This window comes from Montipora foliosa, chromosome 13, assembly GCF_036669935.1.
Source record: "Montipora foliosa isolate CH-2021 chromosome 13, ASM3666993v2, whole genome shotgun sequence".
Taxonomy (NCBI): Eukaryota; Metazoa; Cnidaria; class Anthozoa; order Scleractinia; family Acroporidae; genus Montipora; species Montipora foliosa.
In genome coordinates this window covers 32,289,876-32,312,956 of record NC_090881.1, presented here as the reverse complement: position 1 = coordinate 32,312,956, position 23,081 = coordinate 32,289,876, and the positions used below count along the sequence as shown (strand labels likewise).

Sequence of the window (23,081 nt, the reverse complement as noted above, 5' to 3'; positions counted from 1 at the left end):
TCCAACTCAAGCAAGTTTGACGACACATCCTCTTCAAGGGCTTATTCTGAATATGGCTTCACAAATTAAATTGAAACAAAAGATAAAGTATGGAGACTATTTATTGTTCAAAGCAGTGCTATTTCTAACATTCATCTAGAAAAATCTGCCGCGTCACAATGCATAATTATGTGGCTAGCCTAGCCACATAATTATCCGTTATGAAATTCTTACACTTTTTCAGGTTGTTAATTGGCAGATTATGCAATTGGGAATTTTTATGTTATATAAGGCCAGATTGCCACCATCATTTTGATGCTAGCGGGACTTCAAACGCGTTGTTTGACGAGTTAGCCGAAAGGTCTCTGATGAGTCCCTTGGCAGGGATGAAACATACGTATGTAGGCTAGCCACATAATTATCCAAAGAGAACGAACACCGTCAAAAGCCGTCTTCTCCTTGCCAATAGGTAATGCCCCGGAGGTAATGTCGTCTCCTGTTAACGCGAATGATATTTGAAAGGCATGGACATTGATTCTTTATTGTTGTCCACCATATTGGCGGAGAAACTTAAAGGGGGGACTGGTAGTGAACTCAGTAATAAATGCAGCACAATAAGGTGGCCGAACACAGTTTTCGCGTGCGCTCTTGCTAACACAATGCAGCACGCGCAAGGATTGCCAAAAAATTTAACATGGCATCCCGGCGTGGCTTCAATACAGCAATTATTTTATTTCCTCAATGCTTCCGCTATCTGTACTATTTTTCCTCGTAATGGAACAAAGTGCTTTATGAGAAATGTTTGTTAGAAAAGGTAACGATGCAAAGAACTCCGCAATTTGCAGATTTTTCTTTATCGAAAGAACCGAAAGAACCAGTGGAATGCAGCGCATGCGTAGTAAGTTAAAAAAAATGCGATTGAATGCAGAATAGCTTTCTCGGAAATACGCCTATTTCTCGAGAACCACTCCTTAGAATTTAACGAAATTTGGCACGAAAATACTTTAGGAAATAAGTAACTAGAGTATTGAAAATAATTTGAACTTTAACAGAAAAATTCTAGATATTCCAGTGAAAGGATCAAGGGTTTTAAAGAAAAAGGTAAATGAAACAGGTATCAAAAACTTTGTTCAGCCACCTTATTCGGCACATGTAAAATGCGACGTTTAAACCAGGCCTAATTACACGTAACAATTACACAATAATTATACAATTATAATAACAATAATACAGCAGATGATAGGGGTGCTGGCTGCCAGAAATAACCTAAAAGTTAAAAATGCCAGGCAGCCAGTTAAAAGAAAAGATGCATTAAAATGTTCAGGTCAGGGACACAAGAACAAACAAACATAAATACACACAAAAATATAGATAAATAGAGTTAAGTAAACTACCAGGATATTAAAGTGACTAAAATTCTTACATTTCAAAAGAGTTTTATTATTTCAAAAGAGTATTTTTTATTTCTTATCTTAAAATTACAAAATCGATGTACAGAAGTCTAGTAATCTTTGATAAATTGCTGTTTCATTTTTCTTTTAAACAAAGACAATGGAGATAATTTTAAAATATCTTCGTCAATGGAATTCCAAACTGAAGGGCCTTGGAATCTGATATTGAATATTCCGTAATCTGCTCTTGCTTTTGGGAGATAATAAGACTGTTTTGCAGCAAGCCTTGTATTATAGTTATGGAGCTGTTATTTTAGTGAAAAAAAGAAATAAAGACAGGTGGTAGTAATTGGTTATGATATTGAAACATAAAGATTGCTAAATAAAAAGCTACTAGGTCCAAAAATTTTATAATTTCGAGAGATTTAAACAAGGGACTAGAGTGCTCATCGAATCTAGAGAAAGTAATTATTCGCATTTTTATGGCTTTTTTTGTAGAATAAAATTGGCTGAAGAGTGGTCTTATAATTATTTCTCCAGATAATTATTCCATAGGTCAAAAAAGGATATATAAGGGCATAATATAAGCTTAATAAAATATCTAGGCCAACATACAATTGGAGTTTAGAAAGGATACCAATGCTTCTTCTAACTTTCTTGACAATACCTTCAACCTTGGTCCCGCCTTCCAATTTAAATTTGAATCAATTAGAATGCCCAGATACCTTATACAGAATTCTCGCTTAAGTTGCTTATGATTTATAGCTAGGCTGAAGTTGTGAGAGTGTAACCTCTTTTGAGGTGGATGGGAAATCACAAAATTTGACTTTTCTATATTAAGTAAAAGCTTAATGGCACAGAGTCATATGTGAATATTATTTAATTCAACATTTGTGTTTGCCGTTTCTAGTATGTTTCTAGTTTTAGTTTTATAAAACAAATTTGCATCATCTGCAAAAAGATGAAAATCGAAGATATCTGAACAACAGTGGAAATCATTTATATATAATAAAAACAACAGTGGACCAAGTACTGATCCCTGCGGGATACCACAACTTACATTGCATTTAGAGGATGTTGCATTATTGACAGTAACAACTTGTTGTCGGTCACTGAGGTAAGAGATAAACCAGTCTTTGGCAATACCTCGAATACCATAATACTCTAATTTATTAATCAAAATCTGATGACTGACGATGTCAAATGCTTTAGTAAAATCGAGGAGTATAACACAGGAATAGCTTCGATCATCATGCAGTTGCTTTCTGAATTTTATCAATTATGCAAAGAATTGCATGGTGTGTACTGTGCTTAGCTCTGAAACCAGATTGATTTTCAAATAGGATTTTGTTTTTTTTTTTCTAAGAACTTTTGATTAGTCTGTTATATACGAGTTTTTCTAAGAGCTTACTAAAGACAGAAATGAGGGAGATTGGACGGTAATTGCACAAGCAAAACTGTAATCCCTTTTTGAATACAGGTATGATGTTTGCTAATTTGAAGTCACTGGGAACAACATCAGTTGAAAGGGAAGCATTAAAAACAATCTCCAGTGGTTATGATATATTGGTTTAGTATTTAGTATGCCAATTGGAATACTGGATGGCCCTACAGACTTACCAGTTTTTAGCTGAGATATTTCGGTTTCAATTTCACTACATGTGGTGGGAAAAATATAAAAACTATTGCATATTGGATTATTTAAATATACCATTGGGCTATTGGGTGCACTTGGTATTTCATTTTCTAAATTTTTACCAATATTGGTAAAATAATTATTAAATGCATTGGCAACAAGTTTAGGTTCAGTTATTTCAGAGTTGTTATCAATAATCTTAATGAGCCTCTGGCTAGTTTGTGGCTTACATTTTACTATTTGCTTAATGCCCTTCCAAATCCTTTTGCCATCCTTAATGTTTCCAAAAAAATATTCATTATAATATTGTTTTTTGCTTATTTTTGAAAGGTGGTTTAATTTATTCCTATGTAGCTTAAATTTTACGTGATAATAAATAAATTTTGTCTTAAGATATTTCTTCTAATAATTATTTTTACTTTGAATACACTTTCGTAGAGCATTAGCTATCCATGGTTTTGATTTGAGCCTTATTTCCCTCCTAGATTGTTGTTTGACTGTATATGTTTGTCTGTTATGCGAGAAAAATTTGAGTAAAACAGATTTAAACGTATTGTGTGCAGTGTCATTGGATACAAAAACAGTTTCCCAGTCAATTAATTGAATCTCACTGAGTAAGACCTGCTAATCAAATTTTGAGTAACCTCTTTTGAATATTTTGATATTGCAAGGAAGTGTTGAAAATTTATTAAAAATTATAAAATTTGGAGGGTGGTCAGTGAGATCATACACTACGTTACCACTACTTGTAAAGTGCTCAAGTGAATTGAAAAAAAACATTATCAATCAAAGTTGCTGAATGATCTGTGATTCTTGTTGGGTGCAATATATAGGGCTGAAAAAAGTGTGAACTCTAGGGCAATTGATTTCTTGGATGGGTTTGGTGGATTTCTGAAACTCAAATTTCTCTTATACACTACTTGATTTTATGGCATCTAAACTACTCTTTTTACTTTACTTGTGGAGGTTCCGGCAATTTCCCCAAAATAGGGTTTTGAAATAACCGTGCAATACATTCCGCTATCAATTACCATTTAGTAAATGATTCTATTTTTCTTTAGCTGACTTTAGCAGAGGATATTGCTCTGGGTCGCCGTCTTCGAGTATAAACCTTGATGACGGCTGCAGCATGAGTGATGACTGTAGCACACTCACATGTAACATGAACTTTGCTGACCAGCAAATCACGTTCAAACTTGAGGTACAGATATATATCGTATTATTAATTCATTTTGGTAAAATTTCAATCTCGGATATTACGTTTCCAGCGTTCTAATTTACTCACTCGAATCCGTTGCGGTTAATAATAATAATAACTTTATTACTTTCCAAATTCTGGCTTTTCAAAGTAATTACAATATTCAATAAAATATCTAAAACTATAGAACAATGAGAAATGATTAAATAGTTGAAATTCTCAAAGTAATTACAATATTCAATAAAATATTTAAAACTATAAAACAGTAAGAAATGATTAGAATCATATTTCCAGTCAACTCATATCATATGACAGTCAACTCATATCATATGACATATAACATATGACCTTACACGGTCATATTGTCAAGTTGTAAATTCGGTAGCCTCGCAGCTCCTACAAGGTCTCACCTGATTGGAGACCACCCTTGAGGTTTAACAAAAGAACAAATAACAGAAACAATGGACCCTAGAGGATAGAGTTGCAGCCCTTTTGTTTTAGGCCTAGGGTCCATTGTTTCTGTTATTTGTTCTTTTGTTAAACCTCAAGGGTGGTCTCCAATCAGGTGAGACCTTGTAAGAGCTGCGAGGTGACCCTGTAAATTTGAAAGAACGTCTTCTTGTTTTCAAAGTTGAAGGAAGTTTGGCCAACTTACGTCCAACAATTGCGAATGGATTTAACATATTAGCACCCGCGGATATTTTGCCAGTTGCGTACAAGCGATGACAAGCTAAATTTAAAAACAACCTTGCATACGGCGAGGGCTACTGAAATTTAAACTGACCAATCAGAATTCAGCGAGCGGGAAAAACTGTGCTATCCGATGTCACGCCAATTGTTTACATTCTGATTGGTTAGATCTGTGGACATTCGCTCAGCCTTCCCTTGGACTCTCTTGACCGTCGCATCTTTGAACATGACCATTGTTCTGACAATCAATTTGCCAATCCTCTTTATCCAGTTTATGGATTGGGCTAGCATGTGATTAACAACCAGGACCGCTTTTGAACTTTATTCAGTAGAAGAAGAAGAAGACGTTGCTGAGTGAACATTTTTATGACGAAATCCCTTGGTTTGTTCAGCACTTTGATGTCCGATAACTGAGCCGCTCTAACGAGTGTTGGGTCAATCACATTTCGTCGTCTGACCTCAGGAAGTTCTTTCACCCCTTGTTTGTGTCCACCATGATCGAACTTCAGGTGAAGCGCTATGCTGCTTTATGCCAACTTCGATAGCTTGTGATGAGCTTGCCTGCTGCCGAATTCGAAATTGTTGTTGTATTTGGGCAAGATTGGTGTTATCGGGTTGGAACTTAATAGTGAGGGGAACAATTTTTCGTTCATCTGCTGTGCGAAACACCGAATAATCCTGTTGTTCCACGTGCTTGGCGAGTCTTGGACGATCATCGTCTATCAGATCTGGAGTGGAGTGTTGTTTTCAATGATTACAACTTGCGATCGTTCTGCAAACACGCGTAGATAGCATGCAGCACTTTTTTAGTGACTCAAGGATCCTGTTCTGCTGTTTCAAAAGGAGTCGTGCATTCTTGAGCAGTTTGTTCTTCAGTGCTTGTATTTTTTTGTTTGTTCCTTGTGGCGCAAAGATTTGAAAGGACTTGAATCTGTAGTTGAATCTGTACTTGAATTTGCGATTTTTTGTTAAGGAAACATGGCCAACAAGTGAATGGTACACAAAATTAGGAGAAACTGTTGGTTGAATAGACAATACTTGTAGACATAATTATCTACCCAGTTTAAGTACTAAGCTCAACAAGTTTTTTTGCCCTACAAGTTTCATTTTCAGGCCAGGTACCCGAATTCACCCAGGTACTGGTACACTACCATAGTGTTCTTTGGAAATTGAATAGCTCCTTGAACACTTGGTTGCTTGAGAAGAAACTTGATGTGTTTGTTCTCTACATTGGTGAATGCAGCCATGAACTGTCCATTGTGGATAAACTCCAGACCAACTCTCCTTTCAATTTATTCTTTGTTCTTTACAGGGCATCAACAACCTATTATATCAACCCTAAATCAACCTATTATATCAATACCATCAAAACAAACTATGGTAAATTCAACATTCGCTTTGCAGCTGTAAAAGTTTGGAATCACCTTGAAGAAAGTATTAAACACCTCCCAATCAAAACGTTTAAAAACAAAGTCAAGTTAAACATCTTACAGTCTTACTGCTCATGAGTTTTCAACTGGAATGTATTTATTTATTTATCTATTTTCTCTTTCTTCTCTTTTTTTGACTAATTACAGTAATTTACTTACTCAAGCTCTAGTGCCAAGCTACCTCCTATATTAAACACTACTTAGTTTTACTCAGCTCGATTAGCTTTTTAGTTATTCTGAGTAAACATTACCTTGGTTTGTTGTAATCTTTAACTTTATTTTGGTAATAAAGGTTGTTGTTGTTGTTGTTGTTGTCCCTTGTAAAATGTTTAAGTTTAAAGGGTATGTTAAAGTTATTTCCCATTTCATAGGGCACTGTGGTTGCCAGATGCACTTTCAAACTTATCATGGAAACATAAATCAATACCAGTGAATAGACACTGAAAAGTCAGGCCCTTGAATTGTTGATAGAAAATTAATTTAAATGCATATATTTGAAACATCAAATGAGGAATTGTTTTTTTCATTCCCACTTTGTGAACCTCAAATACATTGCTGCAGTTTGTTTATTGCTTGTTCATTCAGAGAATGCATGTTTTATGAGTTAAATGAGTCAATGAGTCATGAGTCAATGGACTCACAGCCAATATCGTTCATTCAATGTCTTGATCGCATCAAATTATTTAATTTTTAGGTATTGTGTCACATCTCCATAGAGACACTATCTTTATCTAAAAACTTAACTGGTTGCTTTTTGGAGCCCTAATTTGTGGCATATTTAGATAGACAGGAAATGTTCCACATTTTATGGTAAATAGTTCTGCCTAGTTTTAAGGAATATTGCAGCCAAATCTAATTGAATATGGGACATTTTGTGAATTTAAAGACTATTAATATTGTTTGCACTTGTTTTAAAAGACTTATTTTAGGGTTGGCACTCAAAATTGTTCCTTCAATAATCTTATTCTTTAAAGATTGCCTTGGGAGAATTGGATTAAGGCTAGCTTTTTCTTTTAGCTTCTTTCCCCAGTGCCCTCTGAGAATGGAGTAGGTTTGGTTTTGCCCAATGTTGAAAGATGAAACAATGCCTAAACCAGCTGCAAGGAATAGCTCATGGTGCTTTTTTACAAACACGGGCATGTGGGTGCTTGTAAGCATCTGAGCATTGTTTTGCATGCCAAAATGTTATTATAAATAATTTATTTCTCTAAGAGAGTCTTCTTTTCGTGTAGGTCATTCAAAAATTGGTGGAGCTGTTGGAGCTGTTGGATGAAAGAGACAGAACATTTAATGAGGCCCTCCTGGGGAGAGGGGTCCTTGTTCCCTTTAAATATTTGCTTGTGTTTCCTTATTCCTCAAATTACTTTCAAACTTGTTCCCAGCTTTTGTATCCCTAAAATTTAAATATTGGTTTTCTTCCCTTGTTCCCTAAAATATTTTGATATTGTTCCTCTGTTCCCCAGTTCAAATAAGCCATGTTCTCTTCTTCCCCCAAACCCCTGGGAGTGCCTCTTTGATGTTAATTCTCGTATTGGCCTAATAGTAATTCACTGTAGAATTGCAAGACACAACAAGTTCTTATTTGGGAGTGAGGGAAAAGTTTTGAATAAATTTTCGCACAATACAAGAAACAAAATTTGACTGCACTTTCTAGATCTTACTCTTTTCGGACATGAATCAGCTTGTTTGCACCTATCTGGCGACCTGCGGGAGGGCAAGCTCTAGAAGCTCTTCCTTAGTAGTGAGCCTTCCGCTAAAAAAACTTTCCAAGTCTGGCTTTCCGGTGTTAGGGGCCGAGGTTTTTGTGCAAAATTCATCAGCGGCTTCCTTGCAGCTTATAAAGGGAGTTTCTTCGAGTAATGGTCAGTAAAGGGTTTGTAGTGCTTATACAAATTTTTGCTACTTGAAAATGTATGTTTACACGAAACACATATCAGCTTGACAATTTTTCTTTCCCGATACCCCATTTAAAATTCACGTGAACACTATTAATAGACGGCCAGGAAACCATTTAAAATTCGAACGTAAGCTGTTGTGCTTTGGCTGTTATTTGTGCTTTTTCTAACTATTCTAAGACGAATTCAGGCTGATATTTTCGAATCAAGTGTAAGAAGACGGCAAAACCATAGTAATGTATTTAGTTGTGCTGACTTCGCGAATGAACACTTTGGTAGCGTCCTTTCGACGGGATAGATCCACAACAATGTCATTTACGCACAACCGAAATGCCCTGTTTCCGGTGAAAGGGCAAATGATTGACAGGATAGCACGGTTTTGACTGCCGCGCGCACTGCGGGCGCGGGTTCCGTATGCAAGGAATTTCCTTCATTGAAAAACTCCCGTTCCGTCGACCGTTCCGTTCGTATTTGCCGTGTTCCAAACCGGTCAAACCGAGGCACTACAGTAGATTACCGTCTCATATTTTGCGCGTCCTGTTGACCAAATATGGTAAAACGGTGTAATAGCGGAACAAGTATTATTGCAATCTCGTACCCAGAGTTCTCGGGCTTCTTGGTCAGCGGGTGAGCGCCCGGAAAGACTCTGGGATAATCGTTTTTCCCAGAAAACGTGGGTTCCGGTCTTATTACGTATGCTTGAGTTTAAACGGAAACAGAAAAGAGAAAACCGTAAACAGTAGAAATGGCGGGTTGAAAATGTTCGAGAAACAAGAATTTTAGCCTTACACACAAAGAAACTGGCGAAATGATCATTGGCTTGCTGTAAGAGCAAGTGAAGGTGAAACCTCTGACGCTTTAGGTAAGTGTATTTTTAGTGTTTCAGCGTACATTCCATCGTTCAGAATGCCATCGTGCAAGCAACACGATCGACAAATTTTTGTGGAAACGACACAAATGTCCTCTTCTACTACAATTTGATGCTTCCGTAATTCTGAATGGCTTCGACAAGACCTTATTCCACGGATTTCTCCTCAAAGAGACTGATGTAATGTTTTCCCACGGTACTTTTGCAACAGCAACAGTAATCACTTTTTAGCAGCGTGGGAAAATTCCCGTGCGGTATAAGACATAATTCAAACCTCATCGTTTTATTATTTTTGTGATTTATATATTTCTGAGGTAGGAAAAAACTGAAACGGCACTGAAACTAGTTTTAGATTTTGAATCTCCCTCCAAATTCTGGGGCTTCCAAACTACTTACCGACTTCCTGTCGGACTGCCATTGTTACGCAAGCGGCCAATCAAAAATATAGTTCAAGTCCATTATTCCAGAGTCTCTCCGGGGGCTCACCCACTGACCAAGAAGCCCGAGGACTCTGGGTACGAGATTGGTATTAGGGAGCTTAAGCACCCGCGTTTTTGAGACGCGGACGGCAACCGGAAGAGAACATTTCGCGTGCCATGACAGTGGTGTCTCCCAGATTTTTATACTTATCATCTCTAACGAGGAAAAGATACTTAGCAATGTAAATTTGATTGTGTAAAGACAACTTAAGAGACAAAACAACTCACTTCCGGTTGCCGTCTGCGTCTCAAAAACGCGCGTGCTTAAGCTCCCTAATATTATTGTTGCTAGCCATACGTATAGAGTGTTTTCATTCATGTGATCAGTAACCTCGTTTTTCCACGGAAACCAAAGAAAACGTTTGCATGATGATAGAGATCAATTCTCGGAGGATTCGTTGGGGACACCAACATGGCTGCCGTTCCTTTGTTTAGGGATACCAACATGTCCGCCATGAGGTCACGTGAAAACATTCTATAGATCGTCTTCACGTGACATCATTAAATCCTAAAATGAAAATCACGAAATTTATACCTGCACCACCTTGAAGATAATCTATATTTAAATCTTTTCCCTCGCTTTTGGAGCCGCAGCGTCAATAGCGATGTTTCTCGTGACGTCACCTATTGTTATTAATATGCCAAGCAGAACCCAATTGGCTGTTGAAACAATGACTTCCTTTGTTCCTTGGTTTGCAAATTTGAATATCAAAAGAAATGTGACGTCAATGTTTGTTAACAAGAAATATCGCTATTTTTAATTTCCGAATTTCGCCTTGCGTGACACCAAGATAGTGGCTGTTTGGTTGGAAAAAAAGGCCTTTCCTTTCAACTTTCAACAGTTGCAACGTTTCAAGTCCTAAGAGATTGTGATGCGTATGTGTTCCAGTTCATGAGTGAAAAGAACGCGTTTTCATGGCAAAGTGAATTCCAAATGTTTCTTTTGATTTCCGACGGCCATTTTGAAATGGCGTCTCCATACAAAGCTTTAAAAAGTTACTTGAGACGTTTCGGCCAATAACTAAATAATAGTGTACCACACAGACTTGAGACTTTGAGAAGTTGTTTATGTGTTAGTCTTTTATAACATTTCGTTTTCTTGGCCTTTTTCATTGAGGAGGAGCTCGCGCGGCCATTTTTTCTTGTGCCTGTCTTCTCTTCAGATGAAGGCTTTTATGTCTTTTGTGATTTCCGTTAGACGCAAGTCGGCTTTAAAGTGATTATTCCTCTTCTGGAATGCACTAATAAAAATTCTGTCGTTGTTTCTAGTTTACACAAATATTGCCTCTGATGTTGCTCAAAAAAGCTCAGATTTTTGTATTTGATGCATCACTACTTAAGGACGTTCGCGCGAAAATTTTTCAACATTGATTTTTTTCTGAAACTTTTACCACTGTAAGATGATGAGTTAGTTATGTCAGAAATGTAAAAAAAATGGGGGGTCACCGACTTCGTTTTGGAGAGAACATGCCCGGAAAAACACCCAAAATGTGATAAAATCGGGCTTCGTTAGCGAATAAGGCCAGTGTCTGTAAACCCAAATATATTGCAATCAAATCTTTGAAGTGAAATCTTCTCTGCCAAATATTGTTTAAGTGGACTTATTAAGTGAATTTAGTTTACTGGTGAGGTTCCTTAAAGATCAAGTTCGCACTTAGCGACCAAAGTTTCACGCGCCTTGCAGCCGCAAGATGGCAGGATTTGATGTACCGTGAGCAGGATTCTTGAAATTTTTTTAACTTCCCACATTGATTTTTTGTTCATTTTTGGACAACGTGGAGATAATTGTAAATAAAATCCGTTCCTGGAAAGAAAAATAGGGGTCACCGAATGTCCAAGAGCGTTAAATCCAGGCAAAGCTATAGCAATGGCCTTTTGTTTCTCATTTTATTACTTAGCGCGCGCGCTCGTGTATGACGTGGCGTGTGCATTTGCATGCGCAGTAAGGATGCGCAGAAACAATTGGCGCGAACGGCCTTAAGGAGACGATGTTGAATTATTCTGTCCCTCAGGTCAAGAAATGTGATGACCCAGTCTCAGTAACAGCCTCCATGAATGTCCCGAGTCTGGATATCACGTGGTCTCACTCTTACACTAGTAACGATGTCGTAGCAGTGCCCGGATTCACAGTCTCTTTGCCTTCTATCTTTTCTGCTGGTGTGTATGCACAAGTTGATCTTTCTGATGATGGATCCAACATAAATATGAAGGTAAGTTCTTTTTCCATTAATAAACCTAAGCAGCCACTCATGGCTAGGGGCGAACTCCTTGTTCCTCTACTTTTTTCTTGTTTAATGAACCTAAACGGGACGTTGTGCCTTGATAGTTTATGATGCACATCACATGCATCTGTAAAATAAATGCTCGTGTTCTTGTTCTTGTTCTTGTTCTTGTTCTTGTTCTTGTTCTTGTTCTTGTTCTTGTTCTTGTTCTTATGCACAATACTTGACAGGAAAGCTGTTCTGGATAAAAAGACGAATTTGTTTCAAAGAAAAGCGACCATATTTAATGTCGATAACTCGTAATAGTAATTCAACTGACAAAGCTGAGGTCCACCGTGCTCTCATTTTACTCCCCCCCCCCCCCCCCCGCTCCCCCCGCTTTCCCCCTGCTTTTCCTCAAAAGGTGAAAAAGAGAAACTGAGCTTGGGTTCAAGGTTGCTGAAATATAAAACCGTGCTGCCTGCCCTTCCTAGCCGCCAGAGGCTGGGCATGAAGACTAATTCATGTGACGAGAATGACTCACATCATTCAATTTCACCAGGTGAAACTGTTGGCGGGAGCAGAAATCTTGGGACAAAGCGTTTATCCAATCAAAGTCCCTGTTCTAGATGGAGACCTGCCGATCTCAACTGACGATTGTGGCAAGTATCGACTTTAATTGCACAGCCACAGTCAAACCATTTTTAAATACTAACAGAAATTAAGCAAACGCTTTCGTTTAACCAGATAAATAGACCCTGACACAGAGTTTTTTTCCATTCATTTATGTCTTCGTAAAAGAGAGCTAAGAAGTTAGTTTTTTTTGTGAGGAAAAGCGCGCAGAATATATTTTGAGTGCAGACCACCTTGAAAACCTTGCCAAGTAGTTTATCGGGGCTATTCAAAGTTGATCTTCGCACGCGCATAAAGAACAAACGATGAATGTAATATAGCATGGAAAGAGATAAATCTCACTTCCCTTTCAAAGATCACAAACTGCCTTTGTGCCAGAGGGGTCGTTAACAGCTTACTCAGCTCAAATTGGAAGTGCATTGAGGGAAGGATCGAGAGGGAGGGGACGATGACCTGGAAAAGGAACCGATCCGGGACCGATTACTTAGCGACGGGTTACCATGGCATGAACAATTGCACCAGTTTGAAAAAAATCAAAATGAGACTTACTTATCAGTGTAGCTTTAACAAATTTATCATTTTATAGGAGAATAGACAAATTAAGTTTAAGGCAGGAAGAAGATTCCAGCACGCTTGAGTTAAACTGCGCTTGAATATTCAGCCCGCTTAGTTCAAACGTTGATACTTTTTTGCACTCTCTGATTCTTCTATACAACCATAGTTAATAGAGAGGGCTGGTTTGGAAACTCGGCAAACGTCATAGGAGCAAACAAAGATGCCAAGATTTAGGTTGGAAAGTCCACGACCGAGCACAATCTTTTGTTTTGCGCTCATACAATATGCGTGAATTGCGTAACCAAGACGTTTCTATTGGTTAGTTCCTCGGTACGGAGTAAACAACTATTGTGTTTTGTGCACGGTCAAGGCCAAAAAAGAGAACAAAAACCTACAACAAAGAAAAAGTTGTCGGGTTTCATAACCATTCCCCTCTATTAACTATGATACAACTGGCGACGTTTTCCAAACACTAAGAGACGCCAGAATAGCTTAGCCTCGACTTTATGTTCTGTGCATGTTTGCGAGACAGGTGTATTTCACATTTTAAGCCAAAATTGTTATGAAGTGGTAACAATTTTCTTTCGGTGATCGGACCGAAATTTCTCTTCTTTAGGAATCTTTGGTTGGTGGTTTGATTTGAGTGGTGTTCTTAAAGCAGCAGTGATCCTTGGACCAATAATATTCCTAGCTATTATGTTGCTGTTGTTCTGCCGTTGCTGCAAATCAAGGCCTACCAACAGAGGGGTAGTGATTGTCACTCCAATGGCTCCTGCTGTCATGGCAACCAATGTTAATACAACCGTCCAGATGCGACCGCCGGTTGAGCAAGCTTGAATTCGACGATGGCCTTGTATATTTGATGCTATTTATTGTTTATTGTTTTTACAGGATTTCGTTGGCAACAGAGTAGTAGTCGCGTTTGAAAGCTTAAAACATTACAATTCCTTCTCAAGATGGCGACCAAACATTTCCCGAAGGTTTCCACCTTTTAAAATAGCTGAATTCAAACGGATCATTCGGATCTTGCATCGGGTGTCGAATCGAATACATTGTTTGTGAGTCGTTGTATTTCGGCCTGGCGTTTCTATTTTTTTCTCCTTTTTTATCATCGGTGTCTTTTGGTGATTTCCTACGTGAAGTTAAAGCTGTTTCTTTTTTGGCGCTGTTTTCTGTCAGTTTTATACCTAATTCGTTTCAACGCTGCGCAAGTCGCGTAAAAATTAGAAATATTTGTCGTGCAATTTTCACCAGGTGACCACCTTCTGTCAAAGGCTTTTTAACGGGTGCGAACCTTTCGCGAAGTTCCGGCTGGCCGCTTTTACACACGTGACCGGCTGCCGTTTGGGTTCGCGAGACACAAGAAAGTATTTTCTCAAAGACTGAGTTCAATTCCCGGGGCCAACATGACAGCCCTGATGTTATTATACCAACTGGGCAGGCACGTTGCGTCCGTATTCCAATCCTTGATTCTGTGTTGTGGTGACGATCATATGAAAAAGCACAAAACTGCGGAGCATTTCGTTGTTTTCCTCCACTTCTGGTTTACAAGTATGTAACGGATTTCTAAGAAAAAGCTTTGCCCTAGGCTAGGCTTTTTTTAAGAAACCAACCTTTAACATTTTGTTCACGAGCAAAAGATACCGGCATAATGTCGGTTTTCACTAGACTTCGCGGCCGCCGTTTTAGTGTCCCTAGACGAAAACGGTGGACATGTTTGTGCCTCATCCAATTGAATTTGACCTCTATAATTATGTGACAGTTCTCCCTTCTTTTCGTGGCTGTCGATCATGTGAATGAAAACCACGCGGGATAAGGGGAGATTTTCGTAAATGAAATTTCTTGTTATTTAACAATTATTCTACGAGGGCGCGCTGGATATGAAGTGATAGATAACCAACGAGGTGCGTAGCGCTGAGATGGTTATCATCATGGCTTGGCTTCGCGAACGAAGATTTGAGAAGTTAGTCCACGTTGACGTCGACTGCAGGCGCGCTCGTGGCTGACCAGACCAATGCGGGAGAGACAGGGCCGTGAGCAGTGACTGCAGGGAAAAGAAATGTTTGGTGTGGTGGTGGAGGCGGCGCGGGCCTTCCTCCTCTGTCTCTTATCTTCGAGTGAATTTTTCCTGTCCACTTCGAACTGGGCAGCAGCTTGGTGGATTGTGTGGTGCCAGGCCACACGGTCAGCAGCAAGGTTAGACCACTGCCTGTGGTCGATGTTGCAGGCAGTGAGCGACTTCTTCAGGCTGTCCTTGACTCGCTTTTTAGGAGCCCCTCTCTCACGATGGCCAGAGGGCAGTTCGCCGAACATGACGATCTTTGGGAGGCGATGGTCTTCCATTTTGGAGACATGACCAGCCCATCGGAGCTGGTACTTCAAGATCATGGCTTCGATGCTGGAAACCTCAGCCTGCTCAAGGACTTCAACGTTGGTGATGAAGTCGCTCCAGTGGATGTTAAGGATGGTGCGCAGGCAGCGCTGGTGGAAGCGCTCGACGAGGTGGATGGTTATAATCATTTTCTATCCAGCAAGCCCGAGTTAGCCTGTGTACATCTTCCTCCTCCCGTGGAAAAAATCGGGGGTGTACACAGGCTAGCCCGAGTACAATAATAAATTTGTTTTATTAAAAACTCCAGGATCAACAATTCTTCCATGTTGATTTTATTTTAGTATTGTTGGCTAAAGCGCGTCGATTTCTACCACAGTCAGTTGCGGTCGGTCCTAAGCGGCTCTTGTCGGCCATTTTTTCTCATAGCTGCAAAATGTTTTCAGCTCGCTTTATTGCTGACACGTTCCTTGACCATATTAGGTATATTAGATATATGAACTGGTAGCCTATGTCCGGCAAGTCAATGAAAATGCTGGAAATCTGATATCCATAATTCAGTTTTTTATAATTAAATATATGCCAACAAGAGAGGATGAGAGGAGAGAACACATCACTAAGCCCAATGGGCCTCTTTCACATGGCAGCCATTTTGAGCCCCGAGGGACTGAAAACTATTGTTTTGCATCCCCTAAACTCGTTTCCAAACACATCAACGAGAGGCTCTAACTTTGACCAGCATGGCCCCCGGGCGACAAGGTCCATGATAGTTTTTTCAATTTATTTTAAGCTTCGAGCAATGCTGTGAAAGTAATTTTGGTCTCGTGCCTATTCTCGCGCAGCCAATGATAACTAATCAGGTGTCTTCCTAAAATCAGCCGCGCATCCTGACCACGGACTAAATTTAGATTGAAAAAAAATCATTAGAAGAGGCCCATGTATGGTGGATGTATTCGCTCCCCTAATCTTTTCTTGATGCCAACCACTGAAACATGGAACTGTGATGACGCTCTAGTTGGCGTTAAGAATGCAGTTGTGACTTCAACGAGATCTTCCCTATGAAGGATTCAAATGTTAAACCTATCATGCAATAGTTTGTCTTTTAACCAATTTTTCTGCCTTATCTTTTTTTTTCTTCTCCTTTTTAGTTTAGTTATAATTAAAAGAGTAGTGCAGGTTACAAAAAGTGAACTGAAAACTATTTATCTTTGCTGAATTTGTTGACATTTTAATAAAAAATGAGCACCAGTTGCACAGGCTAACTATTATCTCAAAGGTCGTAAAAATGCAAAATTCACTTACCACGATGGGACTGGATAAAGCATGAAATTGAGGCCAATGCAGGCGAATATAAGTAATTTACATTTCAATCTAAGCCTCAGAGTCTTCTCGACTTTCCACTCTAACTGTGCTAATCTGAACCTTGCCCGGTTCCAAGAAGACTCTGCGTCTACATAAGATCATATCCTCACATCAACTTCCCCTCACTCCACCCATAAATGCGCGCTTTGCACGTGTCACAACACCTTTTTAAACAGTCGCAATGCATCGTAACTTTAATCTTCTATAAGGGCATTCCATTGAAAATTTCTTTTCCAAAAAATCTTTCTCTTACAAGAGTACCTTCCAACGGTCATACTATACTACAGAGACTAGAGTGTTTGCAGTAACTTCCCTTTTCATGCAAATTTTGCGATATTTTTTATTCCCAGTTAAGTAGAAAAGCGAAATAATAAACATTCTGGTCTTGATACTAAGATGAGATTTACTTTCTCCCAAACAAATCAACCTGCCGGTATAATTGGAGTCGGGTGGGAACTTGGATACTAGTATCTCACTTTGATGAGGTTAACACAGAGTATAAGTTGCCGAAAACCGCTTCAATACATTTTATCACGGCAAATCAGGGAATTCTGCTCGTTTATTTTCTCAGTTCGATAGGGAAGATCATGTTTCATTCTTGAAGAAACAAATAAGTGACATCCTAATCGATGAAAGTATGAAGGAAACCCGGCGGAAATTGAACAGTTCATGTCACAGGTGAGCCATTTTATGTACTTGCGCCTGCAGTCGCTAGCTGTCTACTTCGAAAGTGGAGCATGCGTTAACATTAACATTCCTCAAACGTCCATTCATTTGGAAACCACTAAAGGTTAAAGATACGGAACAGTCATCAATAAGCCATTCTCGAAACATCAAATATTCAGCTTGATAGTGAGGCAATAGAAACATGTTGGAATGGTTGTGAAAAATATCTGCATATCATCCATTTTCCTTTGTCTTTGTACTCTAAACTTCTCTTTCAAGCTGAATTTTAATATATCGAAAAAGGCCTATTGTATCGAGGGAAATCTGATGCCTACTACCATCAGGGGTAGATTAGAAAGGCTGTGGTGCTTAAATTTGGTTAGTTCTTGTGCAAACAATCAAAAGGGTCGACCTTTGAACTTCTATAAAGGCATGCGTTCGAGACTTATTCGCTCTGACGAAGGCCTCACGCATTCGAATTTCTTTATCGTGGTCAATTTACCATATCAACTCAGTTTCTAAGCTTATTTCTGTGCAAACGAACTTGGCCTACAAAAATTAGATTCTGTGAAATCACTGATAAGGACAAAATGTGCCAGCGTATTACTTTTGAAAATGTTTTTCTCGCGTCGATATATAAAAAAACTTAAAAAGCCAATAAAGGAAAATGCTGACAGACTTCGATACCTTTTTGATAACAGTGCTCATAACACGATTAGCCGTGGATGTCCTGTGGCATCACCTTGGACGCCACAGGCAGGCCACAGACCGGCAACTCATTGTTTGTGGTCATCGTTGTTTAACTTTCAAAGCCCCTGTTGGTCGGGTTACTTTATGGATGGTTAATCTTCGAAAACGCCCCGTTTTATTTACTGTTTTTTTCCTTCTGTTCTTTGTGTTTGGTTTAATTTTCGTTTCACAACAAGATTTGTAAGAGCGTTCTAAAACAAGAATTGCTGCCCGATCAGCTGTTTGGGGGGAACCAACGCTACTCTTAAAAAATAAGTGAAGATACCGTATTTACTCAATGAAACGCCGCCCTCGAATAAACGCCGCACCCAATCAGAAGAATGTGGCGTTTATTCGTGGATTGTGAGAAAAAAAGCGCGCGCAAGGATTGCAAAAAAGTAAACATGGCTTCAATTCAGCAATCATTTTATTTGCTCAATGCTTCCGCTATCTGTACTATTTTTCCTCATAATTGAACAAAGTGTTTTGATGGTTTTTATGTTAGAAAAGGTAATGATGGAAAGATTTTTCTTTGTTATCGAAAGAACCCAGTTAAATGCAGCGCATGCGTAGTATGTTAAAAAAAATTGCGATTGAATGAAAAATAGCTTTCTCGGAAATACGCCTATTTCTCGAGACCCACTCGTTAAAATTTAACGAACATTTGGCACGAAAATACTTTAGGAAATAAGTAACTGGAGTATTGAAGAATTAACAGAGGAAATTCTAGATATTCCAGTGAACCTTCAACAAGGGATAATTAAAGATCTCTCTGTCAAATTATTATTAAAATAGTGTTAACTTGTGAGCGTCGTTACAAGGTTATTGCATGCAAATTGTAAAGAAAATCTGACGACCAGATTTTCTGCAAATAAACAAAACCGATTTTACAGGCCTGTTCATATTTATTCATGTTGTCATGTCAACGGCATACGTCAGCTTAAATATAAAAAAACCAAAGTTCGAGTTGTTAACTTGCTTGCTACCATTTTTGGCGACTAAAGGATCAAGGGTTTTAGAGAAAAAGCTAAATGAAACAGGTATCAAAACTGTGTTCAGCCACCTTAAGTCTCCGAACGTTGATCACGAGCCAGACAACTACGATTCTACCTCAGAAAAAAGGTGAGACATTAGAACTTTTAACGCGTCGGTTTCTGTCTTAAATAGTATTTACAAATGATCTACCTTGATTGTTGTCAATGATTGAAGAAATATCGTTTTGAAATGAACGCTGCCTTCGAATAAACGCCTCCCTTGAATAAACGCCGCATCGGACACGCTCAAACTTTAATAAACGCCGCGGCGTTTAATCGAGCAAATACGGTAAGCGGTCTTCCATCCAAGACGAAAGCCTAACCAAATACGCTTAACATCGCTGATAAGCAAAGTTTAGTCGAAATTACTGCCTCTTGTTTGTAGTTATGAAGTCAAACCCTATTGGTCGGGGTTACTATTTTGAAGGGTGACCACTGGAAATACTTTTTTTTCTTTTTCTTATTTTCTTTTTTGATCAGTTTGGATGAATTCGACTTTTACAACACAACAAAACTTATAAAACAAGAATCACGCTGATGAACAGAATTTTTGTGAGCAAAGTGAACGCCAAACCGTACTGCGCACGCGTTAAGCTAAAGTAGCGCTTACTGGTACTGGTGGTTTTCATCCCACAAGTACGCGGCAGTAATCTTTGATGCTATATAATAACCGAGCCAAACATAGGTTAAGACGGGTTACAAGGCGGTAATGCCTGTAGCCTGTTGGGGGGTAGGGTGAAAAGGCGGTAATGCCTGCGGGGGGGGGGGAGTGTTAACAGGTGGTAAGGTGGTAATACCTGTAACCTGTGGAGGGGTAGGGTCACAAGGCGGTAATGCCTGTAGCCGGTTGGGGGGTAGGGTGAAAAGGCGGTAATGCCTGTGGGGGAGGAGTGTTAACAGGTGGTAATACCTGTAGCCTGTGGAGGGGTTGGGTTAAAAGGCAATAATTCCTGTTGGGGTGTAGGGTGTCTTTTGTCTGTAATGTGTTTGTTGGGTTGTGAGACGCTACGGTAGAGTGCCTGAAGGTGGAGTTTTTTGCTCAATCTGTCGTTTTTGTAGCATAACGTCGCATAGCGAAACTCCCGGAGAGAGAGATAGAGTTAAATGAAAGGGAAGTATAGCCACTTCGAATTAAACAATGTTATCCAGGAAAATAAATTTCCAAGGCTGTTTTGAACAGTTTCATGTCAATATTGCGGGAATTAGTGCTGCATTTTTGACTTGGGGCGTTTTTTTCCTGAACGAACCTTTAATGGATGAGTATTTTCCCGTAAAAAATTCACTCCCAAGCATTTGTTTCGAGTTTTACAACACAACAAAACTTATAAAACAAGAATCACGCTGATCAGCGTTTGTGGGGTTTCCAACAACAGAAATAAAATAAAATTAAAAAAAACACGAAGACAAGAAAAATAAAAGTCATCAAAACGGTCTCCCATCGAAGTGATAACCCTGGCCAACAAGGCTTAACTTCAGTTGTAAAAGAAAAATGCACACACGAGACTAAATTCAGTCCAATATTTGCCACTTGTTCCTGTGGTTAAGCTCTGTTGGTAAGGGTCAGTGCTCAGATGGGTAACGATCGAAATTTTTTTTTTACTTTATTTCCTTATGTTCACTTCTGGTTTGCCGGTTTCAGTTCTTATTTCAGAACGAGACTCTCAAGAGAGGAATAAGAAAGAATTTCGATTGAGAAGCTAAACAAACTTTTTGATGATACCAACGCTACTGTGCAAAGAACAGGTATGAAATCGAAGAAAAAGAGTACAGGAAAAGAAAGCGCTTTTTTGTGGTTACCCATCCAAGTGGTAGCCCAAGTGAAGAGGGCTTAATTTCAGTGTTGAAGTAAAAATGCGTGCTTGAATGAAGTTAAGGGAAATTGGCAGCGTCTTGTAATTGGATGGGTGACCGTTCATAGTTTTCTAAATTTAGTGTAGTTCTTTTTCTTGAGATATATTTTTTGGTTTTGTTGAAGTTTTGCCTCAGAAGAAGACGAATAAGAGCGTTCCAAGTCATGAGTTAGAGTGGATCAGCCCCAAGGAAGGGAGGGGGTACTCCCAGAAAAAAATGGGTGGGGTTGTGCGGCCCTCTTCCTGAAACCCTTACGCTATCTCACACCAAAACCTGCGATTTTTCCTGCACTATTTCAGACCTGACCAAAAATTTGATACCCTATTTCAGACCTATTTTCAGACCTGTTTGAGCTGTTGCACCTATACAGCCTTCGGTTTAGCCTTGAACAGTCCATTTTTACACATGTCATGGTTGACTTCTATCATTGAAAATATTTGAATAACAGTATTATTTTTTTTTTAATTGATATGATTGCCCTAATATGGCCCTTAAATGAAACATATACTTTTGACAGAACAAATTTCATTACTGGCCACCGATTATAACGATTTTACTGAAATTGCTGATAATCTTTAGACCAAAAAACGTTTTGAAAATTGGTTCATCGTAGTTATGCTATAGAAATTATATTTTCCTAAAACGAACGGAATACTTAGCTTTGCCGAATGACGTTTGTACAAACAGATTACAAAACGTCAGGGTATTACACATTTTTTGTGAGTCATATGTTATAAACTGGTTCAATCGTTTGTAACCAAACGTTGAGGGAGGATATCTGTTTACAAAAATTGCTTTTGTTATTCAAATGTGCCAACCACAGAAACAAAAGGCCCTTTGTTTCGACAGCCAGTGAGGCTCTTGTCGGCACATGATGACAATAGGTGAAATCAACGATATCTTCCCTATTGTGGTTTTGATTTTCAGGAGCCTTGCAGCTGGAGCATCACTGTACCCGTACGTTCTTGTGGAATTATTTTTGGCAACTTGTATCACTGTTAAATTAAGGTAAGAAATAAAACTTTATTAACTGATCTTGTAATCCATTTGTAAGTCTAGAGAATGCTCCATAGACCATGGTTATCCATTGTTCATTGCGCTCACGTGATAAGACAGCCATGTTGATGCCAAAGCAATAGAAAAATGTAGCTCATGTTTTGCATTATAATAGAGTGAAATTCCCAAAAGGTTTTTTCGCTATTGACCTTTTCATCAACATGGACCCCGTGAAATCATGTGCAATCAAAGAATTGTGTAGTTAGCCGTTTGTATCATTGTAACAAGGCCAGCGTCCATTGTTATTTCCTTTCTGATATTACTCTGAATTTGGTAAATGATGCTTTTGTTTACGTTTGTTCAATCAGGAAGATAATTAATTGCTCTACAAAACACGTGCGTGATTACATGAATAAAAGATTCAAAGAAATTTCAAATTTATCAATATTCAAGTTATTTTCATAACAAAGGAAGCGAGATAAATTTCGGTTGAATACTAATGAGTAGGAAAAATATCTTCAACTTTAATCAGTCCGGCTTACTTGCTATCATGTTTTAGTAAACGATTTCTTAATCGTTGCTTAGATAAATGCAATGGTTTCAAATTTTATAACATGTAACAAATAAACAAAGTGCATAAAGGAAGGTCCAATTTATTGCGTGGATTGCAAAAAACAAAGAATACAATAGAACGAAACAATGGAATGGCCTTTTAAAACAAAGATAATACAATGGGACGTAATAATGGAAGGCTTATTAAGACGATGATCATGAATACAATAGAGCGGAACAATGGGATGGCTTTCAAAAACAAGGATAGTACAATGGAATGTAACAATGGGATGGCTTGTGAAACACTGCTCCGTTTATTATTTTCCCGGCGTCTTCGTCGTTGTTTATTTGCATAATGTATTCAAGCGACACTGCAAATTTAACTAACATCTTTGTTATTGTTTGTTTAAAGATGCTGCGGCCGCAGGAAAGCATGGTTTGTTAAGGCTCTGCTAGCGAAACACGCCGCATTCAGTTCAGGAGATGCAGACGTACAAAGTGGTGAATGGTTTTAAACGAAGGTATTAGAAATAAACTCGTGAATGACGCGGCCGTGACCGTAATCGACCAAACCAACGCCAGGTAAGCATGCAGAATTCCACCAATT

At 38.7% G+C, this 23,081-nt stretch overlaps 1 protein-coding gene across 2 annotated transcripts in view; it reads left to right on the top strand.

Annotated features, from left to right (window-relative positions):
• LOC137982279 (uncharacterized) overlaps positions 1-16,526 on the top strand; it is a 24,218-nt gene extending 7,692 nt beyond the window's left edge. For both annotated transcript variants that reach the window (XM_068829356.1, XM_068829355.1), the window contains exons 2-5: positions 4,068-4,207; positions 11,579-11,776; positions 12,330-12,429; positions 13,572-16,526. In XM_068829356.1, coding sequence (XP_068685457.1) covers positions 4,136-4,207; positions 11,579-11,776; positions 12,330-12,429; positions 13,572-13,792 — 591 coding nt within the window. In that variant the 5' untranslated portion in view covers positions 4,068-4,135 and the 3' untranslated portion in view covers positions 13,793-16,526. The remainder of the gene's footprint in view (positions 1-4,067; positions 4,208-11,578; positions 11,777-12,329; positions 12,430-13,571) is intronic.
• Positions 16,527-23,081: the final 6,555 nt, after the last annotated feature.